This window comes from Dreissena polymorpha, chromosome 2 (assembly GCF_020536995.1).
Source record: "Dreissena polymorpha isolate Duluth1 chromosome 2, UMN_Dpol_1.0, whole genome shotgun sequence".
NCBI classification, from domain to species: domain Eukaryota; kingdom Metazoa; phylum Mollusca; class Bivalvia; order Myida; family Dreissenidae; genus Dreissena; species Dreissena polymorpha.
In genome coordinates this window covers 5970560-5987868 of record NC_068356.1, presented here as the reverse complement: position 1 = coordinate 5987868, position 17309 = coordinate 5970560, and the positions used below count along the sequence as shown (strand labels likewise).

General features: G+C 33.9%; 3 protein-coding genes across 3 annotated transcripts in view; 2 read left to right on the top strand and 1 right to left on the bottom strand.

Annotated features, from left to right (window-relative positions):
* LOC127865679 (uncharacterized) overlaps window positions 1-17309 on the bottom strand; it is a 459001-nt gene that overhangs the window by 216702 nt on the left and 224990 nt on the right. The gene's annotated exons all lie outside the window — the stretch shown is intronic.
* Window positions 496-8843, top strand: LOC127865540 (uncharacterized). Its single transcript, XM_052405384.1, has 9 exons — window positions 496-776; window positions 1122-1143; window positions 1645-1710; window positions 3110-3175; window positions 3699-3764; window positions 4425-4688; window positions 6045-6161; window positions 6814-6933; window positions 8710-8843. Exons 1-9 carry the CDS (start codon window positions 615-617, stop codon window positions 8841-8843), a joined length of 1017 nt encoding a protein of 338 aa, XP_052261344.1. The 5' UTR covers window positions 496-614.
* On the top strand, window positions 9290-16487 carry LOC127865682 (uncharacterized). The gene is made up of 13 exons (XM_052405605.1): window positions 9290-9396; window positions 9590-9643; window positions 9864-10040; window positions 10511-10624; window positions 11003-11235; window positions 11782-12806; window positions 12959-13096; window positions 13416-13545; window positions 13720-13915; window positions 14141-14209; window positions 14500-14568; window positions 14847-14918; window positions 16145-16487. The coding sequence occupies exons 1-13, from the start codon at window positions 9291-9293 to the stop codon at window positions 16351-16353; spliced, it is 2592 nt and encodes an 863-aa protein (XP_052261565.1). The 5' UTR covers window position 9290; the 3' UTR covers window positions 16354-16487.

Below are 17309 nucleotides of genomic sequence, written 5' to 3'. Positions count from 1 at the left end.
AAAAAGTTTCGATCGATAACACGCTGCTTTAAAAATGAAACGCTTTGAGATTCTCTGTTACTACAATAAGGCCTTATAATGTAGCCGTCATTTATGCCAATGTACAATAAAACTACTTATTAAAATATTGATTATCCTGATTCTGTAGTAATGAATTATAAATTCATATTAATCAATGATACTTAATGAAAACACACTTTTTTACATATGAAATATATTCTGCTGATAGAGCTGATACATTTTGTGTTTAGTAAATTGTAACCTACACTTATGGAATGTGTGCAAACGGTTTTATGTTCAGTTAAACATATTGCAGTGTGTGTAAATCTTTTTATTTTCATATAGCGTAATTATGTATAAACAATTTTCAAGCGATTCTAAACGAAGTTAGCTCTCGGCTGTCAAAGGAAGCAAGTTGTATTCTAATTTATCGATTTGAACGAGAGCAGATAATTATATTTTACATTCCACTATATTTTAAATTTATTACTTTAATATTTTACATTACACTATATTCTTTATTTATTGCTATAATCATATTTTACATTACACTATTTTCTATATTTATTACTTGTAGCATTGATGCAACCCATGATATATTCACACAAGGCCGCATGATAAATGATGCAGAAAATGGGGACATTTTGCAAAACTGCATTATGAAAATAGTGCCGGTCGATGATAGTCCCCGACTATGTATATTCGCAACCCGTTTGATAGCCAAGGGTGAAGAGTTACGATATGACTATGGGGTGACAAATCTGCCTTGGAGAAAGGTATATACATACTAATACAAATAACACCGCATTTTTCTACCCTGGAATCGTTATTTTATATAGTATTCTAACGCGACTGGTTTCGCACAGGATATATAGTACAGCTGGCATTCCAGACATAAACCAGTAAAGATTGAAGGTGTAGAATAAACTTTTTTTATCATTTATTAGTTGTGAAGTAGGTAACAACATTTACTTTTATGCACATTGCTACTGTTGTTTGGCTAGACTTTTTTAAGTGTTAAGACGCAATTGCACTTATCAATGGCAATTTGGCAAAGCTAAAATTTCCACACATGCGTTATTTTGTTATCCATATTTTAAAAGAGTGTTTTATTGTTTCAGAAAAACAAACAGAAATTGCAAGGTAAGCTTCATAACAAGCAGTACAATGCTCACATCACTATATATTCAGAAAGTTCTTTGATGTCATAATGGTATGGGTATATTGTTAACTATGGCATGATTTTATGATATGGTTTTGCCTTCTATATTATTTTATCTACTAAATACAAACTATTTGCTTTCAAACGCCTAAATGTTGTGCCTCATAAGAGAATTTTATATTAGCATATCATAAAGAAGCTTTCTCCATAGCGGCAAATTATTGTCAGAAATCGGAAGTATAACGAATATAAACGTTTTGACATAGACAATGAACTTGTTCATTTTTGAACGATATTAAAACATCTGTATGTTCAATGCAATGAAAAAAATACTTTGATCATAGATCAATTGTGGTGTGTATATCCTACCTCACTGCTTGCCTGCGCTATGTTGTTAAAGAATATAGAAAACATAACGCGGCGCTTTGATATTGACTTATATACCGTGACATGTACAAACCATCTTGAGCATTTTTTTACAGGTTCACAACAGTCAGGTGATGAACCGAATTCCGAAGGCCTCGATGTGAAGAAGGGATCCTCTACTGGTATGTGTAAGTTATTTTATTACTGAACATGAAAGTTCATATGTATGATATCTGTCTTTTTTTCGGATTTTCTTTTTATCTGCAATTAAATTCTTAAGCCTAAAACTTAATCGTCAGCAATCATGAATTTGTCGCTTTTTCATCATTTTTCTATTTACTGTTATATTTGTTACTGCCATTGAGAATCAGATCGAACAAAATAACTTTGAGTGCCTTTAGACCCCACAATTCCTTTCAACAGAAGACACATATCATCAATCGGAAAACATATAAGAATAGTTTGTATCTTTTTAAACCAAACGTAATGTTCACTAATAGATACAACAAAGTGTATTATTTAGCAGAGAGACTAAGATATATGCTGGCTCAACTTTTTAAATGGTTATCGAGATGACATGCAATAAGGACACGTTATTGACCATATATCAGTTGCTAGGTGCATATACCACCCCTGTGTCCCGTTACGTTTCTTTGTTAAATGATATAGAATTCAATATTAAATCAAAAATAGCGATAATGTGATAACGATCTTTTGTATGTCTTTATACTACCAGGTACAACTCAAACAGGCAATGAACTTGATACCGAAGACTTTGAAATGAAGCAACTCACTGAAACCGGTAAGCATTAGCGGTTATGTAGTTTACGTGAAATTACTTATACAATATGTCTGTCATTTCCGTCCAAGAAAAAAATCAGAGATTACATCACCATTTCCCACACGAGCAGGTACGTAACATGTAGATATATTAACATACATGTTTTTTTTAAACTGTTTTTAATTTTTTGTTAATAATTGCAAAATGTAACTTCATGATGCTCTTATCTCACCCGGCAGTTTCTCTCAACAAATACCGCGCAATGAATCAGGATAGGCACGCAATGCTTATATATTACATATTTGTTTTAAATCGAGAAGAGCGATACTTCTTTTTATTTTCATGAAGCGGTAGGAAGCAAAGTCTTCCACGCTAATGCCAGTGTAAGAAGTAAATAGATCATTAAATGATTTTCTATAGATGAGAACATTGTCCGATGTATACAACAATCTAAGTTTCGCATCGTAAATCGAAAATTGAACATATCAACGTTTGTAAGATGTACTGAAATCAAATATGAAGTCATCAAGCAGATATACCAACAAACATTCTTCTGCGCTTTTTGAAACAAACATAATTAACTTACATCTCTCTTGTTGAAAGATTATTATGATGCAACATATGTATGTTTAATGCAATGAAAACAATACTTTGTACCATATAATCAATTGTGGTGTGTGTATCCTACCTCACTGCTTGCCTGCGCTATGTTGTTAATAATATATAAAACATAACGCGGCGCTTTGATATTGAATTATATACCGTGACATGCACAAACTATCTTGAGCATTTCTTTACAGGTTCACAACAGTCAGGTGATGAACCGAATTCCGAAGGCCTAGATGTGAAGAAGGGCTCCTCTTCTGGTATGGGTTAATTATTTTATTACTCAGCATGGAAGTTCATATGCATAGCATATATTATTTTCGTTCTGTAAACTATCTTTAATTGTCTGCATATTTCCGAAGCTAAAATATTAGTAATGTGTCGATCTTTTATCAGTTTTCCTATGCACTGTAAGTATTTGATACCGCCATTCAAAACTAAATTTTGAAAATATAACTATGAGGTGCATATAAAACACCCCACACTATTTCCAACCAGAAGATAATATCATCAATCGGAAAACATATTAGAATGTTCACTAACAGATACAGCAAAGTGCATTATTTAGCAGAGAGACTAAGATACAAGCTGGCTCAATTTTTTAAATGATTATCGAGATGTCATGCAGCTAGGTCACGTTATTGCCCATATATCAGCTGCGAGGTGCATATACGTACTTTGTGTCCTGTTACGTTTCTCTGTTAAATGATATAGAATTCAATGTTTAATAAAAAAAATCGCGATAATGTGATTACGATCTTTTGTATGTCTTTATACTACCAGATACAACACAAACAGGCAATGAACTTGAGTCCGAAGACTTTGAAATGAAGCAACTCACTGATACCGGTAAGGTTTAGCGGTTATATAATGTACGCGAAAGTTCTTATACAAAAATGTCTGTCATTTCCGTCCAAGACAATATTTCCACAGGTGCATACTATGAACTTTCAAAATAGTGTACATGTATTGTATTATCACAGCATGATGATTGAATTAAAAACTATTTATTGTGTCTAATACATAAATTTAAAACAGACACCTATAAAACAGTTTAAAGTAGGGTTTTGTTTTGAAGCAAATAACTTTAAGCCAAAACAATGTTTGCTATTAGATTTTCATATGAGATGTGCTCTGAAAAAACAGACCCGTATGCATGTTTGTATGTTTTTCCAGATTAGCCTTTGTAGTCTGATGGGAGATTAATTTCTGCACATGCATGAAGCCCAGTTTTTTTAAAGCGCAGCTTTTATGCATATTTATAATCCACAAAAAATACCATTTCAAATGATCAATATGTGAATGGTATGGTACTAAAGAATTAAGTGTTGTGGTGCATTCTGAACTCTAATACATTGAAACTTCAGAAGCACTTAGTAATATCATATATATATTGCCCTCTTAGTAATTATGTTTTAATAACTATACACGATATTTACCATGAAAAGTGACTAATTTACTGATCGATTAATTAAACTTTGCTAACTGAAATCATTGTTTCCGATTCAGAAAACAGTATTTCAACCCCTAAGAATTCCAACAAACGACAGTCAACTAGCATGCTAGAGACTCAGGTCAATAAAATGCCACGAATATTGAAATCTCCGCAAAACGTTGGGGAAACTCGTTTGTCCGTGGCTAAGAACCTTGCTGAAGAAGTCAGTGAGGAAGACGTCTCATCGTCAAGACGCAGTGCAAGGGCAGTGGTTCCTAACAGCCGATGCAAGGACATTGTGGACCTTACAACAACGGCAGTTGGGAAACAGATGCCAGGTATTGAAATTAAGGTGGAAACGATATATTATGACAGAAGGGTTTGGAGTAATATGTCACAATATATAATATATATTATATTAAGTAGGACTAAGACATTACTATAAATATGGGGTGATTTTCTATATGAAACCCTTATTGTGGGGTGTGAAAAAAATGTGGGCCGAATATACCACCCCACTTTTTTTAAACGTATTTTAACGTTGCCCTGGAGTACATTTTTCATTTTCAATCAATGTTTGATAAACTCGATTTGATGTGGAAAACTTACTTAATATAATATATATATATATATATAATATATATATTTATCACATGCCATACCCACTTCAAAATTCAAATAACATTTAAGACCTTTTTTTATACTAGATTCAAGTTTTAAAGGCTTCATTTTATATCTTAAAGATACTTATGAGTAGCAAACAGCATTCTCTGAGTTACTTTAAAGGGGGCCTTTTCACAGATTTTTGCATGTATTGAAGTTTGTCATTAAATGCTTTATATAGATAAATGTAAACATTGGATCTAAAAATCTCCAGTAAAAAAAAAGAATGAAATTAAATAAACAAAAAAGTAACCCTCAACTGGGCTCTAACCACCGATCTCCGGAGTAAAAGTCTATCGTTTAGACCACTCAGCCATCATGCGAAAATGGGTCTTATTCCATGTTCGGCCAGCATAGCTGCATTCCAGCAAGTGCAGTAGCACTGTCATGACAGGAGTTTCAGTGCAATAGTTATTTTCAGCATTTGGGAAGGGGCCCGGTCACTTTGAATTTGAAAAAAATCGCGACGTTTTTACTAAAATTGGGAAATTATTGTTGTTGTTGTATTTTTGCTTACAAATGTTTCAAAATTGAGAATAAACGTGTTTTCAATAGGATATTCACTAAGGTATAACTTACAGAGGTGGATGGGAGATGAACTAAATATTTAGATCTTTTTTCGAAACTTTTGATAGACATTTTTGGTCCCACTTGGGAAAATTATATACTTTTTTTCCATTGGGAATGGGCAGAACACCGGCCCCTAATTTGAACAAACAAATCCATTGCTGTGTCGGCTATAAAGTCAAAGTTTTGCAGTCTCATAAGTGGATAGCGTAGCTCTTGACTAGTCTGTGCAAATGCGCAGGCTAGTCCGGAACTTCTCCGGCCGCATATAGCATAAGACCCGTTTACGCATGATGCTGGCCATAAGCTTTCATGTCAAGGTGTTATAAGTACTGTAATAGCAGGTCTAGAATATGAATTTACTCCAGGGACAAATGGTTAGAAGCTAGTAAGCATCCTTTTTGCTGGAGCAATGGTTAAGCTGGACTATTAGATTCATACTGCTAGATATTGTATATTTTCAGGTCCAGGGGATATTGTCACGATTATAGCTGGCATGGATGATGTTCTTACTCCAGTGTCTAAGGTTCAGGACCCAGAGAGCAGCAATCCAGAGGGCAAGGACGTGAATAAGGCTGCTGGTAGGAGTCTTGTGTTATCTTTTGATGAAATGAGTCTCGTTTTGGGAAAACTGGCCCTATTGCATGTGGGTAAAGTGTCTGTCCAGGTTAGCCTGTGCAGTCTGCACATAATCCAATAATATCACTAGAATGGTCTGACTGGTACCTTTTGGGATCCGAGATTTTTTTAAGAACTCTCTTTTTAAAGAAAATGAACTCTAGATTGTAAGAGACCACAAATACACAAATTTATTTATTTTACAGATAAAAGTAAATAGACTTTTTCTCAGATTAAGACGTTTTTATGTCCCCCAGTTTATACTGGGGGACATATTGTTTTTGCCCTGTCTGTTCGTTGGTTTGTTTTTCTGTTGGTTTGTTTGCACAAACTTAAACATTGGCCATAACTTTGCAATATTGAAGATAGCAGCTTTATATTTGGCATGCATGTTTATCTCATGGAGCTGCACATTTTGAGTGGTAAAAGGTTAAGGGCAAGGTCATCCTTCAAGGTCAACGGTCAAATAAATGGGTCTAAATCGCTCAAAAGAGAACATAGTGTTTCACAAACACATCTTGTTTATTTTTAATAAAAAGATCATCAAAAAATGAGTTGATTCAATTAAAAGGTATGAGTCTTGCTGATGGCTACACTGCATATGATTGCCTTCAGGTTTCCATGGTTACGTAAAGCATACTAGTAAGTCTGGCGGCCAAGAACTGGTGGAGATTCTCCATGATGTCTTCCTGAAGGAAGTCTACGAAGATGGATACACATTGGACCCAGAGACAGGTAAAAGTTTGTGTGGTCTGTTTTGCTGAATTAAAACACTTAAGAAATAAGGTCTCAAAAAAGGTCAAGGTCATGATGCTAGGTCAGAGATTGAAAAAGACAACACAGAACTAAGATGTTCTATTTTGCTTATCAATAGTAGCCTTATTTTTGGAAGACATTAATACATTATTCAAAGTATATACTAAAGAATTGGCACCCTTTCATTTCCTGAAAAGTAATGCAAGAGCCCTGGTAAATACCAATGCTTTCTGCCGCTTCTGTATGGTTTCTTTTAGAAGATTAAAAAAGACATTCTTCATTATTATGAATTGTCCACTTGAATTATACACAAAAGAACCTATTTTGTTTTCATTATTTTGAGTTCAATAATTTACTTTTCTATGTATCAGGCATTAAGCATTGCAATTGTCTGTCTGTCTGTATGTATGTCCATCCATACATACTTATGTATGTCTTGAAGCTTGTGTTTTAATTCCTCTTTAACTTCCGGGTGTCTATAACATGACCTCAATGTGTAGATGATCGTAAGTAAAGGAATTCTTGCTGAGACGATTTTTGACAAGGCACCCAATGGCGGCATATATGTTTACACAGCATCTTTAATCAGTAACTAGTTCATATAAAATTGCATGCTACAGGAAATTGGCATATACATTACTATAAATATGGGGTGATTTTCTATATGAAACCCTTATTGTGGGGTGTGAAAAAAATGTGGGCCGAATATACCACCCCACTTTTTTTAAACGTATTTAAACGCTTCCCTGGAGTACATTTTTCATTTTCAATCAATGTTAACCATGAACAACTCTTAAAACCTTTGACATCTTATCTTTAAGGTGTTTGTCCAATGTAGTTCAATGTTTACATAATATAAACAATACAATACAAAAATAGCATCCTTTAAATAATTGTACATTGATACAATCAATCCTCAATGACGAAACTTTAATTAGTATGCTCCATATTTTTTTGACTGGTCTTTTTACAGGGATGTTTTTCAATCAATGTTTGAAAAACTCGGTTTCACGTGGAAAACTTACATACAATAGTTCTGCATGTGTCTCCCTTTACACCAACGCGCCATATATAAATTGTGGGGTGTAAATACCACCCCCTGCTTCCCTGCGTTATGTTGTTAAAGAATATAGAAAACAATTACGCGGCGCTTTGATATTAAATTATATACCTTGACATGTACAAACCATCTTGGGCATTTCTTTACAGGGTTTTTTACACAACAGTCATGTGATGAACCGAATTCCGAATGTTTAGATGTGAAGAAGGGCTCCACTACTGGTATGTGCTATTTATTTTATTACTCAACATGGGATTCCATATGTATGACATCTGTTATTTTCGTTTGGTAAAACATCTTAAATGATCTGCATATATCCCAAACTAAAAGGTTAGTAATGAATCGCTCTTTTATCTCTTTTCACATGCACGTTAGTATTTGATACCGCCATTGAAAACTAAAATGGAAAATACGTATTACTATGACGTGCCTATAAAACACCCCACAATATCTCCCACCAGAACATACATATCATCAATCGTAAAACATATCTTCTTTTTAGAACCGGTTTGGAATCAATAATTTGAAATAACATACAGTGTCTTTATTTGCTTCTTCTTCTACAGACAGACTGAGAGTATTAAGTGTATTTAAAAATGAATTTTTGATTGATGAATTACTAGGGCAATACTAAATTGTCTATGATGATTTGTGATTCATGCACTACAAGGGAATAAGTTCATATTCACTTCCAGAGTCAAAGGTTGCGCTCACCAATAATGATGCAAATGCATACACATCTTACGCCAGCAACGTTTGCAAAGAAGATGACGTTGGATTAGGGAAAACACTGTCGAAGGGCCAGACTAAAGTTAAAGGTAATTATTGATAGACACTGATTAGTAGATGAATATATTTTAACAATTTTTGTTGAGTATATTTTACCTTTCATTTAACTCAAATTATGATTCATATTCACTGCCGCGTAGCTTAACATAATATAAGTAATTAATCATTCGAAAGATATGTTCTATTATGGTGTATTGCTAAATGAGTATCCTAGGAAATGTGGGCTGTATATATATATATATATATATATATATCGACCCACAAGTAAGACATTCCACGTGTATGCATGTAGTCGTCTAGCTCTGACAATTGATGTGTAAATGTTATATGTAAAGAAGCTACATTATTTCAAACTTGAGAACGATGTCTGATTTGACTTTAATCAATAATGGATGCTTAGAACATATTAAATATGGTGTATCACATTGTCGGGTAGAAACTATAAATTGTAACCGCAGCGTAAATGTAAGCATGCGTTCCAGGTCCAATGAACGTACTTAAAAATGATGTATCGGGCTGTGCAAGTGCTGCGCTAGGAGGGGAAGGAAGACCAAAAAGGAACGTAACCGTTTCATATGACTATCAATGTACAGGTAATACTTGTTTTGGGTGCTTCTTTTTAAGCATTACGTAACATATGCCACGACTTTATTTTCACCGCCACAACAACAGTAGACACACATATATTATAATATTTAAATTTCTTAGAGATTTTGATCAATTCTTTACATATACAAACATATAAATGTTTTATGTTTAATATTCTTTCTTTTTTTTGCAAAAAAGAAGATTTTGATACGTCTGCAGATAGCGATTCCGACTACATACCACAGAGCTCTGGTACAGAATCATTATTATACATATTGAGAACTTGAAAATCATAATAATAATTGTTTCATAATATTAATTGCAAAGAGTATAGATATTTGTGTAAGCATATTTTCATTCATATCAATTAACGCACGTTTATTGTTTATTTTGACCGTACAAAACATGTGTTCAACCCGTTAAGGGCTGCATGTAAATGAATAATTATAATTTCTTAATTTTTTCAATCAAGATGATGACCTAACAGAACACAATGATGATACTGGTGACAATGATTTCGACGAAGATGTCGATGATTATGTCCAAGATGATGTCAATGATTATGTCCAAGATGATGTCGATGATTATGTCCAAGATGATGTCGATGATTATGTCCAAGATGATGTCGATGGTGGTTTAGATCGTGGAGGTGATGATCCAACCGTTTATGACAAACTGATACTCAAACATTAATGCGCTTTATTAGATATTCATAATTGGAGGCATAATATACCAAAAAAATAAACCTAATATACATGCAAATTTTGAAGGTTTCAAAACCGAAACCGAAATTCAAGATAAACTTTGGAATATTAAACAGTCCTTTGATAGAAACAATTAAGCAATGTTTTCAAGGCCCAATTTATTTATTTGGTTATCTGACCTTGTTTTTGTTTTTGTTGAAATCAAATAGGAGAACACTACTCATGGAAACGACAATGAAAATCTTCGGCTTGCAATTTTGCTCGCAGCAGTATCATCAGCTTGAAAAAAATGTTTGCATACGTTTAAAAGAAATATTTTGAACAGTTTTTAACTTAGCTCAGCAATTCTCTTCTGATATTGCAGGAAATGTTTTAATATACTATACTCGTGTGTGTTTTTTTTATAAATTAACAGTTGGTGGCAGTAAAAGTACTAAATCCCAGAAAAAGGAATCGAACAAGATTGAAACAACCAACAATAAGGAATGTCCACATATAGATGAAGCATACAGACGCCAAATGAGGAATGGTAAGGTTTTGTTAAGCTATGTTACAGAACGTTACATTGTAAAAAAATTATATAAATAGATATAGGGAACGAGAGACGTAAAATGAAACCCACGTATCATGTGAGATTATAAGGTCAAGACCCGATAACAAAACATATAGAATGTGGAATAAAACACCGCTTAACAACACAGAATATTTAATATCATGTTTGCACATACAATTCGGACATTTAAAATTTATTTGTACCTGGTTTTCAGCCGATAAAAAAACTTACGCCTTTTGAGCATTTTCGTTCAACTTAATTGTTTAAATCTATATAATTTGAGGATACATGTATAGTGTGTAAACACATCTTTATACTTCATATGGAAGTGATTATTTACTTACATATTTTCAGTTTCACTGCCAACGTATTCTAAAAAGGAAGATGGGCATCGGGACTATCGAAAAACAAACTACTGTTATTACTGCAAACGTTCATTCACGTCCAAAATAGCACCACACTACATCAGCATTCATTCAGACGAAGAACTAGTGAAGAAAATCATACTGTCATCAACGGAATCAGAACAGAGAAAGACGTTGCTTTTGGAACTTGAAAACAAAGGCAATTTTGCACATAACGCGCAGGTAAAGATAGTGTGTCACTTTCATATATTTAAATCGCCTAAAGTCCAACTATGAATCATACAGCTGCAGTAACTCTGAAATATTTCGAATTACAACGAATCATCTAAGCCATACGTCGAAAAACAATACCCTGGTAAACCATATTACTTAAGAATTTCAGAATGTTGTTCAGTAAATGAATGAAAAACAAACGTAGCGTTAAACCACCAGTTTATATATAAACTATTCATAGCGACAAGAGCGTCGTCCTTTGCCATCATGCTTATACACAATGATTTTCACTAACCTAAGAATGCTCGAAACACACAATTTTAAAACATTGGTCACGGCTTCACATGGCTTGCAAGTGTCGCTGTTACATTATACCTATGAGTATATGCCAGCAAAGGAGAACCCCACCCCTATTGTACTGCTCAAATATTTTCAATACTCCAATGAAATCATAAACGTTCATTTCATTCCAGAAAAATAAAGGTTAGTCGTATGTATAACTTGGTTTTACATAAAACACTTTGCAATTGAAGTAACTGTATCTGAATTTGGCAGGTAATCGAAAGGGGCGAGGGAGAATTGGTTGTCGCGAGAAGACCAAATAGCAAACAAAAAGAGAAGTATTCCTCTGCGGACTACTTGCCTTGTGAATATTGTTTAGGGTTCTACAACAAAGACACATTATGGCTTCATGTAAATAACTGTTGCTTGAAGCCCAAGAACAAACAACCTTCAACAAAAAATTTCCGTCGTGATGCAAAGGCCATGTTATTTCCATTTATGAAGGACATAGACGAAGACGATGCCCTACTGGAATCCTTTTTTGATGGAATGAAGGAAACTAATGCTAACCCAGGCGTTCCTCTTCTATGCAAAAATGACCCACTTATACGAGAGTTTGCTAGTTCAAAGTTGTGCCGATTAGGCGAAAAAAAAGAACAAAGGGTGAAAGACGTTGATAACGTGCGAACAAAAGTGAGAACAGTTGGTAGGTTACTTAAACAACTACATCAGAATAATGAAGCTAAAAGTCCACTTTCAGAATTCATAACTGGGATGAACTTCATGAAAGTATTAAATGCTACTAAGAACATATCATTGGAAAGCGACTCGCCGCAGTTGGCTCTCACTATTGGCCACTACATTAAACACATCGCATTGTTGAAAAGCAGCATAGGGGTCCAGACCGAAGACGAACAAATGATCAAAGAAGCACGCCATTTTACAGAACTATACAACGCACACTGGAATGACAGGGTTTCCTGTGTTGCCAAAAGAAGACAGCAAATGAGACATATCAATAAACCGACAAAGGTACCACTGACGTCCGATCTTATAAAATTAAAAGACTGGCTTCTTCAACAGCTTAGAAATGTCATCAAAGTGGAGAATCCGACGCGAGTACTTTGGGAAAAGGCGGCAAACATGGCAATGGTCAGAATTGCCATGTTTAATAAAAGGAGAATTGCGGAAGTCTCCGAAATGAAGGTAACCGACTTCACGGAAATGGAAGCACAGGACGACATTGATAGCGAGATATACAATGCACTGGATATGTCGGAAAAGATTCTTTCTAAAAGGTGTGGTATAGTGTAGTTATATATGAAAAATGTCCGAAGTTTATCTTTTATGACGAAAGATATTAAATAACAATGACTATTATAATTTCTTACATTATTTTGGGTACATGTTTCAAAACGATAATTTATAAATACAGCGTTTTATGTTTCAGAATGAAAGTAATCGAAGTACGAGGAAAATCCACGAGGAGCTTACGGAAAGTTTGCGTTCTCCTGACTCCAGACATGATTGATGCTGTGAGATACTTGTTAAAAACCCGGAACAGCTCAAGCGAGTTTTTGTTTTCGAGGTACTTGATTGCGTAATATTTTTTAAGTTGTGGTATCAAAATTTTGTATTTAATATTAACAACAAAATAGAATAAAAAAACTTCATTCTTAATACTATCAATAAATATATATGGCATGCATATATAACATACCGGGGTTAATAATCTATACATAAGAAATAAAAAGTACTTTCAAATACCAGTGTACATATCCCTAAAATAGCGCATACCAAAACGAATATTCATTTTGCTATATCAAAAGCATATGCTGTAAATAACGATATACTGTCATATACATCATCTGTAACTTCTTTCTATTTGTTTCTTTTTCTGCACTTAGACAAAGTGACAACACCCCGTTGGATGGATGCACTGCAATGAGAACAATAACTAAGGCATGTCCAGGGCTGCAACAACCCGGTCTGATCCGTACAAGAGAAATGCGACGATATTTGGCGACTACGGCTCAGGTATGATATGTATAGAAACCACCATACATAATACCTTAATGAAGTTTTTAAACGTTGTATAGTTGCTAAGGATTCAGTTTTCTATTTGTGAATATTTGATACATATCGCTGATCCCAATATATTTTATCATTGAGTGTATATATATGAACGTATTCTTTATGATGTTTGAAAAGATTCTTGATATGACGGGCGCTGAATTAAAGATGGTTGCTGATCACATGGGGCATAACATCAATATTCACACTGACGTTTACCGTCTCCAAAGTTCTATCCTCGAAAAAACTAAAGTAGCGCGGGTGCTGATAGCGACGGAGAATGGAAGCATCAGCAGGTATCAAGGGAAGAATCTCCAAGAAATATCACTTGAAGGTAACAATTTGAGTTTCAATTTTCTGTTATTCATCGTTTTGTGCAATACATCTTCACAAAACTTGTTTTTACTATTTCAAATCCAATATTCTGTATGTGTCGATATGCCTTTTGTAGTTCTTATATTGCGATTGGTGAACTGAATAGTTTATAAACATACTTGCATAATATCATATGGAAGCGGTAAGAATATTTATATTGCATCAAAGATATGTATTTCCGCAGATATAGCAGAGCCTGTCTCGTTCGAGGACTCTTGGTCAGAAGGGGCAACAGGGACCGGAACTGGCACTGGTGAGACATTTTACATTTACAAATAGAAATAATTAGTTCTTGATGCAAGAAGTAGTATGATAAATAGAAAATACAGAAAGGAAGATAAATCTATATAATTGTCAAAGAATGTAATAGGCAGTAAATAATATTGTTCTTTTCATATGCCTGAGACGTATATATTGTACTTTGGTGAATAAACATCATCTGTTTATATGATGAAAATTTTCAAGAAGCCTCCATTTTCATGACATGATTTCACTGATGGTAATTGTAAAAAAGATGTGTAAGATTTTCATTGATATTTTCAGATGCAGCCGTTACGCTATCTGGGGACGAATCCGACGACGAAATCGAACTGCCGTTGTCGGAACACTCAGGTAGCATATATATTCTATTAATTGGGTATACACAACATGAGATTCTGTCCGAGTTTAAAATATCTTTGCTACAATTTGTTTTAATTCACAGCATATTTTGTTTATATTTAAAAGTTTATGATTTAATGAAAGTTTTATAAATTAGTATAAATATGTTTATGTTTGCACATAAGAAATTTTAGAAATATTATCTTGGCTGTAGATTGTGTAGCTTGTAATACTGTCATCATTAGATATATTATTTTGCTAATAAACTGTGTCTTTATTAATTTGGACAGATGAAAACAAGGCGATCAGTTGCAGTCCTACAAGTTTGATGTCTAAAGTACAACACCTTAAAGGAAAACAAGGTGAGAAGCGAAAACGGGCAATGCAGTATGACATTGCAGTTTCCTAACAGTTTACATACTTCTGAGCATTAATGTATTAAACATTAATAGATATATTGAGAAAAGCTTCCTTTATCAAATTATTTTAAATTGGCTTTAGTGTATACGCATTGTCATAGCAATACATATATTTTTCATTTTCCGGTATCCATGTTTAAGTCAGATCTTCTTCAAACTTAATTAAAATGTTTGCGGGCATTTTGTCTCTAGTCAAGTACAGGAACTGGCCATATTGCCACAGATACATAATGACCCTTTAAGTCCTCCAAATGGCATTGTCAATTGTAATTGAAATATTATTGTCCCCTACCGGTGAAACCGGAGGGGACTTATGGTTTGCGCTTTGTGTGTCCGTGAGTCTGTCACACTTTTCTGGATCCTGCGATATCTTTAAAAATTCTTCATATTTTTTCAATAAACTTAAAACATGGGCAGATGGCAATATGGAGATTATGCACGTCATTTCATTTGTTCCTACATCAAGAATTCCGGTTGCTATGGCAACAAATAGACTGGGAATATTGCTGAAAATGGTGGAGTTTCACCGGTCGGCGACTTATATTGCTTGGCAATAGTCTTGTTTTAATCTTATCTTTAAACCTATTAATTTGTCTTTGCATAATGTCTCAGCATAATTTGACAACTGGCTAAGTCACCCGAGGCACTTCTGAGTTATGGCCCTGCAGAGACTTTAGGGCAAACGAGTTACATAGACTTGTATTTATGAGAAAATCTTCAAAAGCTTCTTATGAACTAAATGTCTGAAAGCTTAAAATATTGTGTATGCCATTATAACAAGTGGAAAGATGTTCACACGATGACTCTTAGGTGTCATACTTTCCCATCATGACTAATAACCTAAAGAAGTTACATGTATATTTTAGAACAATAATAGGGATGTTGCGAATCACCACTTGTGCTGATACGTGCACTTGTGCACTACTTTTACACACGTTTGATATACAAGTGTCACATTGACAAATTAGGAAATAATACCTTAATGAGGAATGATTAATCAGACACAGCACAGTTTACAAAAAGTAGTGCAAAAGTAAACGTTTCAGTTCACGTTTTATTTCGCAACCTCCTTAATGTCTTCTTTATACCTCATTAATATGCAAACACGTGGTCTTTAAATGTGTTTAGTATTACATTTCTTATACCTTTTTTCGATCTGTTTGTTTTAGTGACTGCAAGAAGTGGAAGAGGGATGAAGAGGAAGTGGAACGGGGAGGAGAACGATTTCTTCCTGAACTTCTTTAAAGAAGAAATAACCCAGAACAAGATGCCAACTGGAGAGAAAATTGTAAAGGCTCAGAAAAAGCTTAACCGAACCGTAGCACAAATACGAACAAGGGTGCATAATATAATACATGGGAAGCAGAAAGTAGCATGAACCAATGATTGTTTCAAACATACATAATTGATGTAAAATGCTTGCAGGAAGAATATTTAAGGTTTTAGAAGGCATTTCTGTTTTGTTTTAATGGATTTATTCGAAAATTATTTAAAAAAAGATTTTTTTTGCAACAAGGGGTTATGCACTTAAAATAATGTAATTAATTTTCTAACAAAAAAAAAACTGGTACCATGAGTAGCATGAAACAAACACTTTTTTAAACATAAGTAATTGATGACAAATGAGTGCAGAGATAATATGTAGGGTCTAATAAAGCATTTTATGTTTGTTTTAATAGGTTACTCTGAAAATTCTATTTATCATGATTTTTGTTTGCAACAAAGGGCTGTGAACTTTAAAACATTTTATTGTTTTTTTAAACCAAAACTGATACTATGATTATACTGTATGACATGCACTTCACCAAAACATTTATAATAATATTGTATATTCTTGAAAATGTATCTCCCCTTTTCACTAAAAATACCACTTTTGATCAGAAAATTCATTCAGAATGATGTTTACATTTGCTTTCAACAAGCATATAGCTTCTTTCTCTTTTTATTCAGCCACAAGTTCTCAGCCACTTAAGGGTTATGTTGCCTTTCTTTTACTATATGAAAAACAAAATCTACGCTTTGAGACATTTCATTAAAAGTCTTTACAACACCCAAGGGCTAATAAGTTAAGATATTAAGTACTTCCATACAAACATGACCATGACCGCGAAAAAAAACAACATAACACACTTTTTGGTTTACGATTTTTATTTTCTAAATAGCTTGCATGCGGCATGGCATTCAATTTTCTGTAAGATAAATATCTCGACTTTCTTTATTGGATGATTTCGGGCTGTTTCATTAAATCAGAAAAGAGCTTTTAAACGTAATTTAGACCCATGTTAAGCGAGATAATAAAGTACCACTTTTTGTTCACTGCCAACGCAAATAAAA